This window comes from Antechinus flavipes, chromosome 2 (genome assembly GCF_016432865.1).
Source record: "Antechinus flavipes isolate AdamAnt ecotype Samford, QLD, Australia chromosome 2, AdamAnt_v2, whole genome shotgun sequence".
Classification (NCBI taxonomy): domain Eukaryota; kingdom Metazoa; phylum Chordata; class Mammalia; order Dasyuromorphia; family Dasyuridae; genus Antechinus; species Antechinus flavipes.
This window is the reverse complement of record NC_067399.1, coordinates 145,815,249-145,832,370: the sequence shown is the minus strand read 5'-3', so window position 1 is coordinate 145,832,370 and position 17,122 is coordinate 145,815,249. Positions and strand designations below refer to the sequence as shown.

General features: G+C 34.9%; 1 protein-coding gene across 4 annotated transcripts in view; it reads right to left on the bottom strand.

The window, feature by feature from the left end:
- The window catches only part of INTS9 (integrator complex subunit 9), a 128,173-nt gene that overhangs the window by 41,870 nt on the left and 69,181 nt on the right, over window positions 1–17,122 (bottom strand). For all 4 annotated transcript variants that reach the window (XM_051975739.1, XM_051975737.1, XM_051975738.1 and 1 more), the window contains exons 10-12: window positions 16,953–17,064; window positions 12,087–12,267; window positions 8,330–8,390 (exon numbers count right to left, since the gene is read on the bottom strand). In XM_051975739.1, coding sequence (XP_051831699.1) covers window positions 8,330–8,390; window positions 12,087–12,267; window positions 16,953–17,064 — 354 coding nt within the window. The remainder of the gene's footprint in view (window positions 1–8,329; window positions 8,391–12,086; window positions 12,268–16,952; window positions 17,065–17,122) is intronic.

The following is a 17,122-nucleotide window of genomic DNA, read 5'->3' as shown; positions in this document are numbered from 1 at the left end:
TAGCCTGTCTCTTGAACTCTAGTCCTGCATCACTAACTATATGCATTTTTAACTGTATGTCCTTTGAGTATCTCAAAATTCCACCCGGGATTTCTTTCTCTTTATAATTTAATCACTATATAGCTTGGTGCTTGCGGCACCAAAATTTTTTTTGCTCCTAAAGTGTTCTATGGAATTTGTCTTCTGTTTTCATAAATTCTAGGAGTAATCCTATATTTTTTCTGGTGTTTTGTGGTGTTCCTATATTTTCATGGTATTCAGTTTTTTTGACTTGTATCCTTCAAGGACACAATATTTAATTTTAAAAATATTTTTCATTATTTGAATGCATTTTGTTTTAGAAATAGTATGTTTTGCTTGAGATCATACTTCCTTTAAATGTTATTGTATTTTCCTCTTCTTTCAGACTGTTCCTTTGGTTCCATGTTTATATTTCCAGCAGTTATGTTCTTTTGTTTCTTTAGTGAGACTTGCCACAGTGGATTCCAGATTTTTATTTATTTTGCTAACTATTTCTATTGTATAGAACACAAATTGTGCTTTCATAATTCTTATTTCTCTTTTACATCATTTATGAACATCTTTCTGTGGTTCCATTTTCTCTTAGGAATTCACAAGGTCAGGGGCAGCTAGGTGATGCAGTGGATAGAGCACCAGCCCTGAAGTCACAGGGACCTGAATTCAAATCTAGTCTCAGACACTTAACGCTTCCTAGATGTGTGACCCTAGGCAAGTCACTTTAACCTCAATTGCCTCAGCAAAAAAAAAAAAAAAAAGAAAAGAAAAGAAAAGGAATTCACAAGGTCATCTGCTTTATCAAGTATTAATTTACTTTTCTTACAATACTTAATCACAGATGCCTGAACTCTCTTGACCTGGAAATTATTATTCCCTTCTGGTTCATCTATTGATGTTCCAAAGTCTTTTGTTTTTTTTTTTTCCTTTTGAGCTCTTTCCCCATTACTTTCCCCTATTATTCCCTTTCTCTTTTCCTTATTTTCACCTATTCTTTTCTGATTCTTTTCCTTATTTTCCCTTATTGTTTCCTTTCTGACGCTTTTCAGATTGATAGTAGTTTCCTTAAGGGTTATATCTCAAAGCATTGTTCAACATCCTTGCCCTCTGCTCCAAGTGACTTCTGAGGGGATAGAACTGGCCCTAGTTGTGTCCTGCTTTATTTCAGGCTCTGTGGAATGCTCCCACATTTTCTTATTCTCTTTCCCCTCAAATCCTCCATTATCTGGTTGGACTTGGTGGCAGCACAGAACCCTTTCTGGTATGTCACTTAGAGCAAATTTTTGCTTTTTGGAACTCTGTGGTAGAGGGGGCAGAATGTGAAGCTGACTTCTACTTTAATTTACTTGGGTCAGTTTGTGCAGCTCTGCTAATAGGAGTCTATAGGAGAAGGGATGTTAAAAAAGTTCTTGGGTTCGTTTGGGTTCTTGGTGTCTTAAGACTGGAGACAGTTAAATTGCTTTATCTTTTGGCACATAATTTTTATTTTAAAGAGATCTGAGAGGATTAGAAAAAATGCCTATTCCTGAAAATTGGCATCTCAAAATCAAATGGTCCAAAAGATAACTAATTTATTATCTTTCCCACTTCTTCTGAACTTTCTTTTAATTGTGCAGGGGACCATTACCATTCTTCTAGTTCCCCAAGTCTACAATTGTGATATTATCCTTGCCTCTTTTCTACAGCTTATCCTATACATAAAATCAACTGCCAAATCTTGTGATTTTTAAATCTGATCTCCTTTACAAAGCTATTAGATCCCAAGTTCAGGCCCTCATTATCTCTTACATGTTAATATTACTATAACAGTCTTCTAATTGGTATCCCTGTCTCATATTTCTCTCCACTTTAACCCATCTTCTACTCAGCTGATTTTTCTAAAGTACTCCTTCCTCCCATTCCAGTGTTTCCATACCAACTGAATATCAAAATCCTTTATCTGGCCTTTAAAGCTCTTTACAACCTGGTCCCTTTCTACTTTCCTAATTTTCTTGTACTTTATTCTATTATCTAGCCATATTGACATATTTCATGTTCCTTAAACTCAACACTCTAGCTCCTATCTCTGTTCTTTTGAGATAATTTATTCCCCATACCTGAAATGCTGTTCCTTCCAATGTGGCTTTCCAGGCTTCCTTTAAAACTCAGCTCTTTGCCAAAGAGGTCTTTTTTGATCCCCTCAGCTACTAATGCTATTTTCTCTCTCTCTCTCTTTTTTGCTGAGGCAATTGGGGTTAAAAGACTTGTCCAGGGTCACACAACGAGGAAGTGTTAAGTGTCTGGGCTTTTAACTCAGATTCTCCTGACTTCAGGATTGGTGTTCTATCCATTGTGCCACCTAGCAGCCCCCCCTATTCTCTTTAAAGTAACTTTCCATCTTTTTTGTATTTATCTTGGCTATTCTGTTTTATAGGTTGTTTCTCCCAAATGGCTGCAAACTCCAAGGGAAAAGACTGTTTCTGATTTTTCTGTATTGTCAAGAACTTGATATAATACTTGGCACTTAGTAAGCTTATGGACTGATTTTCTTCCTTCCTAACTGATTCATTATTGGCCTCCACACAGCAGTTGTTCCAAAATTTATATATTCTTCTTAAACCTATACTGCTCAATCCTAGGTAAGGACTTTACCTTCTAGTTTTAATTGAGAAAATCAAAGCCCTCATCATGAGCTTCCCCTTTTCTCTTATAATATCTCAAAATCCATCTAATTAGCTTACTGTCTACCCTCTCAACCCCAGAATCTCTCTTTGCTCTAGTCTAAGACAAAGAGGTTGCCCTTTTTCTTGCCAAAGACAATGTATCTATTTCTCCTCTTGATCCCACTCTCACTTGTCTCTTTAGGAAGCTTACCCTCTTCACCATTCCCTCTTTTGCTCATCTTCAATCTCTCCTGGCTCCTCTCCTGATATTTAACAGATATGCCTAGGTTTTTACCTTCCTTAAAAAACAAAAGAATGATCCACTCAAGCCATTAACCTCTTATTTCTTTTCCTTTTCACATACTCCTACAATATGTTGTCCACATTCACTGTCTCCATTTCTTTCTAAGAGACACTATGCAAGTAGAAGAATGTCATTCTCTTCTCACCAACCCAGGGGAAGGTCTACATATCATCTCTTTGGAAAGAAGACTCTGGCTCCTCCTTTTGAAGTAGAAGTTTAAAGTTAAAGCCTCGTGGAAAAAATATTATTAAAAAACAGTAGAGGATAATCTTCAGTTGGCCACCTAGGCAAATTTTTGGTCTAGTGGTATAAACTAGTTACCCCATTTGCAGCTGATATAATTAGCTACAGTTGAGATGGCTAAAATGATTCCTGAAATCTTCAGGATTTGGCTGCGTTCTGTTTAGCAACTAGTGGTTATAAAACCTCATATTGGTATTTACTGATCAATTACAGTAAGTATAATTACCACTGACATTTGATAATATGGAAGAATGTGGGTAAATATGAACAACCAAGTGGGTGCAAATATCATAAGGGCCTAGTACTCCATGCTGCGCAAACTTGCTTTTGTTTTTGCATTGCATCTTTTGAAGAATCTAGTATTTGGTATGTGAGACACCGGTTCACATTTTGGGCTGAATAGAGGTTTGGTCTCATTTTCCTAGCTCATTTGAGATATATGGCAACAGACATAGCTAGTGGGAAAGGCCTCTTTGACGTATACTTGACAGGTAACATCCTCACATCCCACTCCCTCAACATTAAACTCACATAAATCTCATTAACCAAGTCAAACACTCTACATGACCACGTGGCTGACAAGTAAATGACATTGTTAGTTTGTTACAGTTACTGAAGCACGATACTTCACCTAGTCTTGATGGAGAGGATTGCAGCAACACATTAATCTCAATTAGATTAATGGTTATGTGGGGAGTAATAATACAGTAATTTTTAGCTACGAAAGACAACAGAATCAAGCTTTCTTTTTTTAAGGCATAATGAGGCTCTTTTAAGTTCCACACAGCACTTTGTTTTATATACCCTTAATGTACTCCTCAAGTAAAACTGTATTATAGAAATATATAGTTTTTTCTAATCCTATTAAACTGCTTACCCAAACTTTGTATCTTCTCTGGTACCTAGTACAATAGTCTGGTATAGTTGGTCCATAATAACTATTTATTGAATAAATAATGCTGTTAAATGATTCTTAAAACAAAATACTTTTTATTAAGGGATAAACTATTTCTATTCAGTTTTTTTTTTTTTAAGTCAAAAAAGCTAATACCACTTTCTAGCTAGGATACCTAATTCATGATCTTAGGTTTATGCATTTGCCAATCTATTTTTGTCCTCTGAAGTCACTAAGGAATAACACTATATATAAATGAGATAAAGAGTTTTAACCAATTGTTGGGCTTTCATTCCCTACTTCCTAAGCTCTACTGAATGCTGAACAAAATCTGAAAGTTGGGTAGGAGCTTAGGAGATCATTTAACTCCTGTCAATGACACAAATCTCTTTAATAATATCCTTTACAAATGGATGTCTGAATTGAATGCTTTCAATGATAGTGCTCTATATTATGAAGCCAGCTGAATCAAGTTCTGCAGTTTTGGTCATTATATAAACTTTTTTCTTAGACTGAGCTGAAATCTACATCCCTATAAGTTCCTCCTATCAGTTTAAATTCTGGAGTAATATGCATGTCTATTCTTTTCCAGATGACTTGAATATATGTATATTTTAATGAACCTGTGATCTCCATCTAATGGGTAAATATAAATAAATATTTATACCTTCTCATTTTGTATAACTTTTGTTCATATCTTTCCATAGATCCTAACAACAGATCCATAAAATGTGTTAAGGTCTTAATCTAGGCTCTTAGAAAGAACTTGGTGACACAACAGATAAAGTGCTGGACCTAGAATAAGGAAAATTTATGTTCAAATTCTGTCTCAGATACATCTTAGCTGGATGATCTGTGTGTCTTAGTTTTTTCATCTATAAAATGGAGATAGTAATAAGCTTACCTCCCAAGGTTGTGATGAAGATAAAATAACATTTGCAAAGCCCTTTGTAAACTTTAAAAGCACTTCATAAATGTTAAATATTATCATCAATAACACTCCTTGAAATCATTCCTTACTATCTCTTTCCACACAGCAGTTGTTCCAAAATTTCTATATTCTTCTTAAACCTATACTGCTCAATCCTAGGTAAGGACTTTACCTTTTAATTTTAATTGAGAAAATCAAAGCCCTCATCATGAGCTCTCTCTTTCTTTACTCCGGTCTCTGAAATGGTGATCCTGACCCTGACCAAGGACAACACCATACAAAGCATTGATTCCATTCTCTCCCATCTTATTGTACTCATCAAGTAAAACACAATCAAACCTCCTTTTTCTCTAGATTTCTCAATTTCTCCCTAACTACTAGTTCCTTCCCTGCTACATGTAAACACATCAAAAAATCTCTACTTTTTAAAATAGCTTTTTATTTACAAGTTATATGCATGGGTAATTTTACAGCACTGACAACTGCTGTAATAAAAGGAATTTTGTTCCTTTTCCCCTCCTGTCCCCCACCCCCTCCTCCAGATGGCAGGTTAAAATCTCTCTATTCGTAAAAAAAAAAATTATTAGATCCTACCATCCTTGCTAATTATTGTTCTTTCTATATCTCTCCTCCATTTCTTAGCCAAACTCCTAAAAATAACTGGTCTCTCCACTGGTTCTAATGATTTCTTAATAACCAAATCTGCCCTTTTTTCCCCTAAAATCTTTGCCCTTTTTGAACTATTGGCAGCATTTGATAGTAAGGACCATCCTTTCCTCCTAAATATTCTTCCTCTCTAGGTTTCTGAAGCATTGCTTTGTTCACATTCTCTCCTAGCTATCCAACTGTGTCTCCTTAATTTCCAGTCCTGAATCATCATACAAGTCAGAATAACTGACTATGTATCTCTAGGCTCTGATCTTGGGCCTTTTCTTTCTATAGTTTTTCCGGTGATGACCTTAGCAGTTCCTATGGTTCAATTATCTTCTCCGGGGAAATAACTTCAAATCAATCTATTGTTTCCTATTATCTTTCCTAATCTGGGCATTTCAAACTGGATCTCCTAAAGAAAGATGCCTATTTCCATTGGCTAATCTGCAACATTGATTCTTCAGAGAATGTGGCATTTCATGATAAATAGCTATATAGCATTTTTGGAAAAATATTACTATTAGATTTTTTTGTTTGTTTGAAAGAAGCCTGAGGGTCACTGAAAGGACAGAATAATTTTCTAAATTCAATCCAGCCTGCTTTTTTCCTATTTAATTCAAAGTCAATTTTCTTTTCAAACAAAATGATTATAGTTGTCTGAGACTGTCCAGCTTACTACTTCTTAACTATTTGAATACAGGGCTCATATCTCTCCTAAGATTCCTTTAGGTTAAATAGTCCAGCACTTCTCTCTATACTTTTATTAACCCTGCCTGTACTTGTCTTATGGACTTTTATTCTAATCTATATTCCTGTTTTTTATATATAGATCTTACTTTACCTACTGGATGACACACTCTTGAGAGAGGGAACTGTGTCTTTTGTATCACTGTCTCCTGCAATGCATAAAACAGTGGTTGTTCATGATACTGTTTGAGGATGTATTCTGATGGAAGTGGATCTCTTCGATAAAGAGAGCCTTAATTGATCAAAGATGGACAGAAGCAGCTCCACCCAGAGAAAGAACACTGGAAAATGAATATAAACTGCTTGCATTTTTGTTTTTCTTCCCGGGTTATTTATACCTTCTGAATTCAATTTTCCCTGTGCAACAAGAAAACTGTTCGGTTCTGCACACATATATTGTATCTAGGATATACTGCAACCCATTCAACATGTAAAGGATTGCTTGCCATCCAGGGGAAGGGGTGGAGGGAGGGAGGGGAAAAATCGGAACAGAAGTGAATGTAAGGGATAATGCTGTAAAAAATTACCCTGGCATGCGTTCTCTCAATAAAAAGTTATTAAAAAAAAAAAAAAACAAAAACAAAAACAGTGGTTGTTCAATATATGTTTGTGGAATGAAAAGAATGAAAATGATATAGTTCCCAAATACTTCTGTATCCTGGTCATGCTAGTTTACCAATATTCTTCTGACAAGCCTGATAATAAAAGTTATCAGGACATCAAAGGGAGTCTTTTAATCTAGTCACTATGCTTTAATAGTAGCTGCTCCACTTTTCTATTTATAAAATGCAACCAAAAATTACATAAAAAGAGTAATAAAGACTGGCTTCAAATGTATTTGAAAAAATATGTAGATAGAAGAAATTATCAACCACACTAAGATATAGTGATTTACATCTGTAAGTTATATTTTACACTTTGATCTGTTAGAAACTTTCACATTTAAGGTACTGAAAATTGCTATACAATTTTTAATACTATATGTTTTCTGGATACCATTTTATAAATTCAATGCGTGCCAGGCCTGGAAAAAGAAAAATCTGCTTAAGAGATACCATTTACCACAGGAAATATCAGGTGGCTGTATGGGAAATATTCTTAATTCATTGAAAACAGTAATTTGATGGGGTGCCCTGAGTAAACATTAATGATATAGGACTATTTAAATAAAGTAAAAAGGGGAAATGAAAAAAGGCGTGGGACAAAGAACTAAAAAGTAGAATATAAATAACAGAAAAGAGTCAATTGAACAATTTAAGAAGGGATACTCGGAAAATAATAGTAAAAGTAGGATTAGAACTCTTTTGAGTTTTATGAATAGAATTAAATAACCTTAAATGTAACTCTGAAAATGGAATGAATTAATGGGAAAAAATAGTCAACCATTAAGACTAGGACAAAAAATTTTTTTTTATAGAATTACATCTCATTTCAATTCAATTCAACAAACATTTGTAAAGTTCTGAATATATACAGAACATATGCTGAAGGTTGGGGATATAATGATAAAAGGGAAAAGATCTCTGCTCTCAAAAAGCTCTCATTCTAAGGGGATATACCGCCACCTTCCTCACCAGAAAGTAAACAGAAGGCAATCTGTGGAAGAAGTAAGCATTATTAACTAGAAAGTTTTAGGGAGAAGGTGATATTGGGAGGAAGCTCAACAGAAGTTATAGATCCTGGCAAGCAGAAATGAGGAGGGAGTGCATCTCAAATATATTAAAATGAATAGAAATTTAAGTATAATACTTTACAGAAAACACGAAAATTCATTGAAATTCCTTCAGTTTATATTCTTAATTCTATAATTTTCATCTGATTGACTGCCATTTCTACCCACACCTAATTATCTACCTTCCATTTCCTTCCAACCCCGCCTTATTAAATCCTTATTATCTTACCTCTGCATGAGGAAAGGGGGGTTCTGGGAGATACACCTTGGTCTGTTTGTTGTGACAAAGCCTTTTAAAGAAGAAAAAAATGAGTTATATGTCAGTATATTAGGTAAGACATTCTTTTGATAGTAGTTGCCACCTACTGGTGACACTTCAGACAAGAAATTTTGCACTGTTTAACGAATGTTTTCTTGACAGTGAATCCTACCAATCTACAAAGGCATGCTATGGGTACTGAGAATAAAGTTTTTTGAATTTTTTTTTTAAAGTAATATGCTTTAAAAATGATCCTCAAAAATAAGCTGCTTTGATAAAGTTTAAAAATAGTTTCTTAATGTGTTGTATTATCTAACATTATTAATAAATGTTTGTTAACTTAAATAAGCAGGTATTCTGGCCAAAGCAATATGGAAAATGCAGATTAAGAGAATAAATCCAACCAATAGTCTTTCCTCTTTTATCAACATTATCAATCTGCTTTTATTTTGCATAAAGCACTATTTCACTAAAACAAAATTTGATTCCTCAAGCCAGATTTTTAAAGACACTTTGAAGGACCCAAGTTATCTGAATTTTTTCTTTGTATTTTAAAAGATAAACCTGAGCAGATTTGTCACTAATGCTCATCTGGATACTGATTCTAAGAAATATAGCAAAACACTATTAATAGGATATCCAACAATTCTAGTGAATATTATCTTTGGGAAAGGAGTTTTTAACATGACAAATAAGTGTAATATTTTTAGCCTAAGAAGTGAAAGAAGTTAAAAAGTAGTTGTAGCAGCTTGATCTATACAGGGTGGTGTGAAGTAGACAGATCAATGAATGTGGAGTCACAAGATCTGAATTCAAATCCTGTCTGGCACACATTCATTATATGATTTCGTATAAGTCAAAACCTCAGTTTTCTTACTTGAGAAAAGGACATGTACCACCTATTTTTGTAGTGTCATTGTTAGGAAAAGGCTTTGCAGACCTAAAATTTCCATATAAATATTAATTATTATTATGAGGTTGCTAGGAAAGATGTTCTATTAAGTTCATAAATAGGCAGAATGGTGAGGATGCTATGTGGTCACTGCTAATTTGATTCATCAACCACATCTCCTTTCCTTTCTCACTTGCTTTCTCTGATATATATTATTTTCATCAACTATTTCTTAAGTGTATCTACTATATAAAGTGTTATGTTAGATGATGAAAGAGATGAAATAAATAAGATAAATAAAGCATTGTTCTTGTTCTTAAGGAGTTAACAATCTAGTGCTTCTATTGGCACTCCAAAGCATATAAGGATCTGCAGGGAACATAGGACAATTTTACTCAAAGCCTAGAGAGTTTCAAGGGAAAGGGACCAAGTGTTGGTGGTTCTCTCTGGAGATAAATGAAAGAACTATCTCTGCCTTGAAGCATCAGCATAGATAAAAAAAAATTCATTAGCTAGATGAGCCAAAAGTTGCCACAAATTCATGAGAATTAAAAAAAAGAAGGCTTTATGAAGGGCAAATGAGTGGAGATCATCAATGACTTCTAAAGTCCTTTCCAGCTATAAATCAATGATCCTGAGAAGCCCTAATACTCTATTCTCATGCTATTATTTGGCTAAGACTACCATTACTAGTTAGCATTTATACAGCATTTGAAAGTTCATAAAGTTCTTTCAAACTCATTACAACTCCGGGAAGTTAGATGTCATTATTATCCCCCTCTTATAGATGAGGAAACTAAAGCACACAAAGGTTAAGTGATGTGTTCAGAGTCAGAGCTTGTAAAGGTGTCTGAAGCAGGATTTGAACTCTGCAAAAAGCATAATGAATGAAATCAATGTCCAAAGAGAAAAGTCAATTACATTAAAAAGATGACAAATTTTATCAGCCTCATATAGGAAGAACCTCTTAGAAAGAAGGGCCAACAATTCAAATCTTAGAAATTGCCGAAAAAGAAAATCTATGCACATTCAGAAATAAACTATGCAATTATAATAACTGAACAAGCTGGCTGAATCCAGCATTCTCTACACAGCAGCAGAATAAAAGGAAAAAGCAGAAAAAGGGAAATTAGAAATTAGGCGGGAAACTAAAGACTAATATAAAGAAAAAAACCATGACTACATAGCAGCAAGATTACAAATGGCAAATTACAAATTCCAAAGGGCTGTAAAGGCAATGAAACTATTAAAGATAGAAGAAAAAATAAACAACCTAAATTATATTTTTGAGAAGAATCAGAGAAAACTGCATTAATAGATGGATAAATAGAGTGAAAACTAACCAGAAAAGTAAAATAAGAGGATTAAGTTCAATGAGTCATCTCTGTTTTAAGATCTAAGATTGTAGAAAGACAAAGGCTTTTGGTATCTTCTTTTTCTCTTTTCAGAAAAAAAGGAAAACAGGTCTCAATAATGACAAAAGGATAGAGCCAACATAATCAGAAAAGATCACAATTGTCAATTATACCCATATATCCATTTAAAAAAAATGTAAATAGTATGTGCAAATTGAAGCTGCAACAAATCTTCATGGCAATGCTTTGTTATTTAACAAAGGAAATTCTTCCACTATGCAAGGATAATTCCATATATGTACACATGGCACAGTGGACCTCTAGTCCTGAGCATGGTTTAATCTATCCCACTCACTGACTGGTAAATATCAATAAATGACCCCAGGTAAGTAAAGTGTATCATAGTTAAAAAAGGTTGTATTAACCAACACAATAATTTTTTAAAGTTAGAATTTTCCTGTAAAATAATAATAAATGTTCTGGATTTTTTTTTCCAAGTAGGAAGTTTAGCTTTTCCTTTTTCAGAAAATGAGATGATGTACAGAAATTAAAAGAATTTTTACAACAAATTCTAGCAATATTTACCATTTAAAAAATAAACATATCTTTTTTTTCCTCACACAAAAGCAGCAGCAATTGTTCTTAAAGCTGAAAGGGACTTTTGAATAAACTAGTGTGATCCTCTTATTTTACTGAAAAGGAAGTGAAATAAGATTTTCTGGGGGCAGAAACAAAGTTTGAACTGAGGCATTCTAACTACAATGGTGTTATTCTTTCTAGGCAACCACATTATAAGTTACCTGTTTTCTTCTAATTTTCCTCTTTCTCTCTTCATCTCTATGTGCATCTGCCTTTACTATCATCAGTGTATCCTATTCTCTTTTTTCCTTATTTAATTTTTCTTCACGATTAAAAAAAAATCCAACAATTTAAGTATATATTTTTTTTACTATTAATAGCATTCTTGAAAAGTATTAATTTTCCCATTCTCAAAAGGAAGATGAGCAAAACACTTTGGGTTTAAAAAAAAAAAAAAAAGCACCTCTAAATCACATTTGCTTGTTTGTTTCTACAAAGATTTCCCCAGCAGCTGGATGTTACAAGTTCCAAGAAACATGAAAAAGCCTATTTGTGGTTGACAGTGATGATCCTGCCGTCTTTAGAGAAAACATTAACTCTGCTTTTTATTTAGGTGTCTTTTAATATAATTTTTCAGGTTATCATTAACTCTAAGATCCCTACAGCTATAAATAAATTTAAATGTGAGACTTGTCTGGCGGTGACTGAAGATTCAGCCACTATTGGTCAAATGTTAACATGGCTGTTTGAAATGTCAGACATGAATCTTTTAAGCACTTGCCCTCAAGGGAGTGGCCTGACAGTCAAATTAATACCACACATTTGCCTGAGAGAAATTAAAATTCTATTCTCCATAATAGACAGGTACTACCCCATGAGGAGGATGAATACTGATACGTACCATTCAGCAAAAATCTGGGCAAACTCAAGCGAGCTGTTGGCAACAGGAGAGATGAAGTAGAAGGGGACATTGGAAAGACCGGCTGAGTCTATGTACTGATAGAGGCATTCCAAGAGATCATAGATCACTCCAGATGGATAACAGGGGATCAACACATTACCACCATTCCGTACTGTCAGAGCTAGAAGGCATGAAGGCAGGAAGAAATGTAAAAAAGAAATCAAAGGTATATTTTAGAAAAGGGGTACTGTGAAAACTTTCTAAGTAATACTTATCCTTTTTTTGGTTTATCTGATTTTCATTTTATTGTATCACTTCATTTTCTCTAACAACTTCCTCCTTATGCAACAGTCAATTCTCTTCTGCTCTTCATAATTCTTTGCCAAGCTCATCAGGCTTAATTTCCTCATCTCCCATGACTTTCTCCTCTTTTCATCCAACTATATTCAAAGATGGCAATCCACAAATATCCCACTTGCCAGCATCCATAAATGTTCCACTTCCATGTTCATGGACTCTCAAATTCTTGTCATTTCCTCTTTCCCTCTGCCTTGCAACCTCAAAGTCTGTTATTTGCCCTTGTCACAACCCCCAATCCCACTACCTCTTAAATTCTTCAGCTCAAAAACCCTATACTGGACAGACATTCCTCCCTTTTCCATCTTGATCCCTTGGAGAACTAATTCAACTATACCTTTTTTCCAGGGTCCCTTATTCCTAATACTATTTCTGATTTTTATCTTGCCAAATTTCAGGCTTGGATTACTTTCAAATCCATTGCCTTTATTCCTACTAATATATTATCGAATGAAGCTGGAGAAAAATCTTAAAAATTATACTGATTTAGTCCATTACAAATTTATGTTATACAAGTTCAACCAGGACCTTGTTACTGTAAGGTAATCCTTTTTACACCTCCCTAAATGACTCACTATCCTATACCACTGCAGTTTTTCCAAATCTCTTCATCCCTCCTCAAACTTCTCATGGCTCTCCTTCTCTAAACCCTATTAGATGAGGCTATCTACTAAGAGTTCCTTCTCTCCTCCATTACTCACACCTCAAATGATAAAGTGGCCCTTCTCCTTGCCAAAGTCTACACACACAAGTGACTCCCATTCTATACATCTTTTCCAGCAGATTATTGATGCCATTATCCCCACTGCCACTTATCTTCAATTACTCTCCATCTACTGGCTTCTTCCTTGTTGCCTACAAACATGTCATCTCTCCCCTAGTCTCAAAAGGCCCCCTCATTTGTTCTTTCTCTCTTAAAACCTCTTTTCTTCCTAATTTTCATATGATTGGTAAGGGGACCATCACTCTTCTAGTCATCCAGGGTCACAATTTAGAGGTCACACTTGACTACTGACTCTCATAGCCCCCACATCCAATGGGTGGTGAAGTTCTGTCAGTTTTACCTTTCTTGCATCCCTCCTGTATACTTCCCTTTCTCTCACAATGCTAACTATCCAAGTCCTAATCATTTCATTCCTGAACTGCTGCAATAGCTTGGTCTCTGTGCTTAAAATCTCTCTCCACTCATTCTATCTTCTACTTAGATGTCTAATTGATTATCTTAAAGCAAAATTCTGTCTGTATTATCCTCCCTACATTCTATCTTTAATAAACTTCAGTGGCTCCTTCTTACTTTCAAGAGGAAATGTAAGAGCCTGTTTGAGGTTTAAAGCCCTTCTTAATCTGGCCCCTCCCATCTTACTCACCCTCAGGTATACTGTGATCCAGAGATAATTGATTTCCTTACTGTTGTTCTGGCTGTCTCTCAGGCCTGCAAAAATACTCTCTTCTCTGCTTCCTGGTTTCCCTGTATCCTTAAGTTCCAGCTATAATGCTATCCTCTACAAGAAGTCGTCTATAATTTCTGTTAATGCTAGTCTCTTCCCTCTGATTAGTTTTGATTTATCCTATATATAAAACTTAGTTGTACAGTTGTTCAAATGTTTTTTCTCCCATTAAGACTGTACGCTCCTTGGGAACAGGGACTGTCTTTTGCCTTTCTTTGTATCTCCAATGCTTACCTAGTGTCTAGGATGTAATAAATGCTTATTGATTACTTGACTCATAAAAGCCCTTTTATAATTTGGCACTGTCCAATTTATAACTTTGCCCGCTACTCTCAAACACAACCCTCTGTTTTAGCTAGGTTGATCTCTTCAATGTCCATATGTTATCCTACATACATTCCCAACTTTGGTCAAGCTTTTTAAATGGAACACTTTTTTTTTTCTCTTTTGCCTACAGGGATAGACAGTGTGTTGTAATAGCATGGTATAATGGGAACAACACTGAACTTGGAGTGAAGAGATCTAGTTTCAAACTCTTGCTTTGTAAACCTTAAAGTCATAACTAAATGTAAATAATTATTATTCCCTATACTTGAAGACTCAATTCTTTTTTTTTTTTTATTTCAACTCACTAATTTCAACCTTCTCTTAACTGCTACAGAATCTACTTAAAATATTTTTTAAAATTTCAAATTTGGAAGTACCATTTGAGGAAAGTGAGATCCTGGGGGGTTAGTTACTTTGTTCTAGGTAAGAGGGAAGTTGATTACATCCAGCTCAGAGTCTGTACTCTGCCTGGTGATGATCTTTATGGTTTTAAATATACATATCCTCAAATGGACAATGCACTTTCTCATCCATTTACTCATCCATCCAAATTTTTTTCTTTTTACTTTCTTTTCTTTTTTTTTCTTTAAGATTTTTAAATTCCATAGAGTCAAAATAGGTATTCAAGAAAGTCTTAATTATAGTAACTTTTATTCAACTAGGTCGAATACAAGATTCTACTTTTTTTTCCCCTGAGTGTGATGACCACGTATTTTAAAATCAGCCGGAGTCAGGAATTCAGATTAAGCGAAAATGTTCAATCTTTATTCTTTGTGGAGGTGAAGGGGGATTGGAGGGGAAGGGGGATCGCAATAGCAATGTGAGCAGCTGCGACAAGAAGCCAGCCAGCAGTCTCTCCCTACCTCTCTTCCTGCCCCTCTGCCTCTATCCACCAAAATTGTCATTTCTTATAGAACACATCAGGACTTGCACAAAGAGTGGGCGGGGACCATTCTTTCTCCAAGCATATATATTAATAGAGTATGGTCCAATTACTATTTAGTCTCACGTGCTTGGGACCTCAGTGCATCAACCCATTACACCTGAGGTTAAGTGACTTGGCCAGGGTCACACAGATAGGAAGTGTTAAGTGTCAAATCTGAGGTCAAATTTGAATTCAGGTCTTCCTGACCTGAATGCTCTATCAATTGCACCACCCAGATACCCCCACAAGATTCTAATTTTAAGTAGAATATAAAACAGTCAAATAAATCTCCCTTCACTGGGGTTAATTCATAGTTGAAAATGTACCATAGATTTTGAACTAGAAGGAAGTAACTTTCTCAGGGTAAAGCCACACTCAGATTCTTACTTCACATTTTGTAGGTATGTATGGCTAAAAGCTACATGGTCACTAGTGATTAGAAGGGTTAACCAGAATTCTGGAAAGCACTATTAGCCAAGCAAATGTGAAAGAATTTTGTTTCCAATTTCCCTCCTAAAGAAAATATCAATAATTTCCCATGGATTTTCTGGAAAGCAGTCTAATAATTTATATCAGATATAGATTTTGTAGTTTTTTTTTTTTTTTTTGGATGTCATTGTTACAAAAAAAAAAATCAAATTCCTTCTGGGTAGTAAATACAATGTAATGCTCTACTGGTTATTCAAACCACACATAACATATATTCACACACAGATGTACACAAACACAAACACCCACAATTAAAAAAAAAACCCACCACTTTAACCACACCATTGTCATGATTTCAGATCTAATAGGATTCCACACAGGCTATAGTTTGCTAAAGTCCTATTGAATGGATCTCATTTCTCACTTTTTACATTCCCCAAATCCAAATTTAAAAGCCTAACATAAGAATATGTAATAATTCTTTATTATTTAACAAATGGACAAACAATGGCAGAATTTATTATAGAAAATGCTAAAAATTCTACCTCTAATCCATGTCTGGACCAGGAAGTTGGGATGGTGGGAAAATGAAGGCTAAAGTATGGAATTAAGTAGAATGGATAAATATCTTTTCCAAACTAAATGGATATGATGCAGGAAATAACTGGGCTGAGAGAAAGAGGTTAATTCTATAATTAAAAAAGTATGCTGCTTCCACTCCAGTCCTCATATTCCTTATCCAGAGAAGCAACTCCTGAGTAACAGGGCTCAGTCATCACCACCAATTAAAAAATAAATGCTAGCCAGAGAACAGGCAAATCAGCTCAGCTGAAATTGTGAGGCATTCTGAGAGATATATGTCAAAGAAATCAAACTACCATTATTTTCACAACTATCATTTCCCCCTCTACCTTGATAGGGACAGCCCAGGTTATTGAAACAAAAGTCTTGGGAATAACAATGCTTCCAGTTCAGTGCCCTCAGATTTCATCTGGGGAAGAAGCCTCTGTGGAGATGTAGCCTGGCAGCTGCTCCTATGGGGATCTTAGCCATAGCCACTAAAGACCCAGAACCCAAAAGTTCTTGTCATAAAAAGTCTTGGAAGTACCAAAAGGTTCAACATCTCATGATTTTATTAAAGAAGAAGCATTAACATCTGCTTTGCATAAAAAGCATGTGCTCTTTCCAAATGACTTGGAGCCAAACCCTTCCACATGTGCTGTCATTAGAATGTGAGCTCTTGAAGAGCAGGATCTCTTGCACATTTTATTCATATCCTGAGTGTTTAGGAAACAATAAAAGTTTAATAAATGGTTCATATATTCATTCCTTTAAGTATTTAAAAATATCTATTCTGCGATTTTTTTCATGGCTACATACCCAAATTGCTGCAAAATTCTCCCACCATGCCATCAGGATTTGCTGTTGGGATCTGGGTGAGTCCTGTCAGAATGAGAACATCACTATTTTTGAGAGAAGTTTGGTCCATTGGCTGAAAGAGACCAAAGAAAAATAAGTTAAGGATTTTTTACATGCAAAAAGCAGCAGAA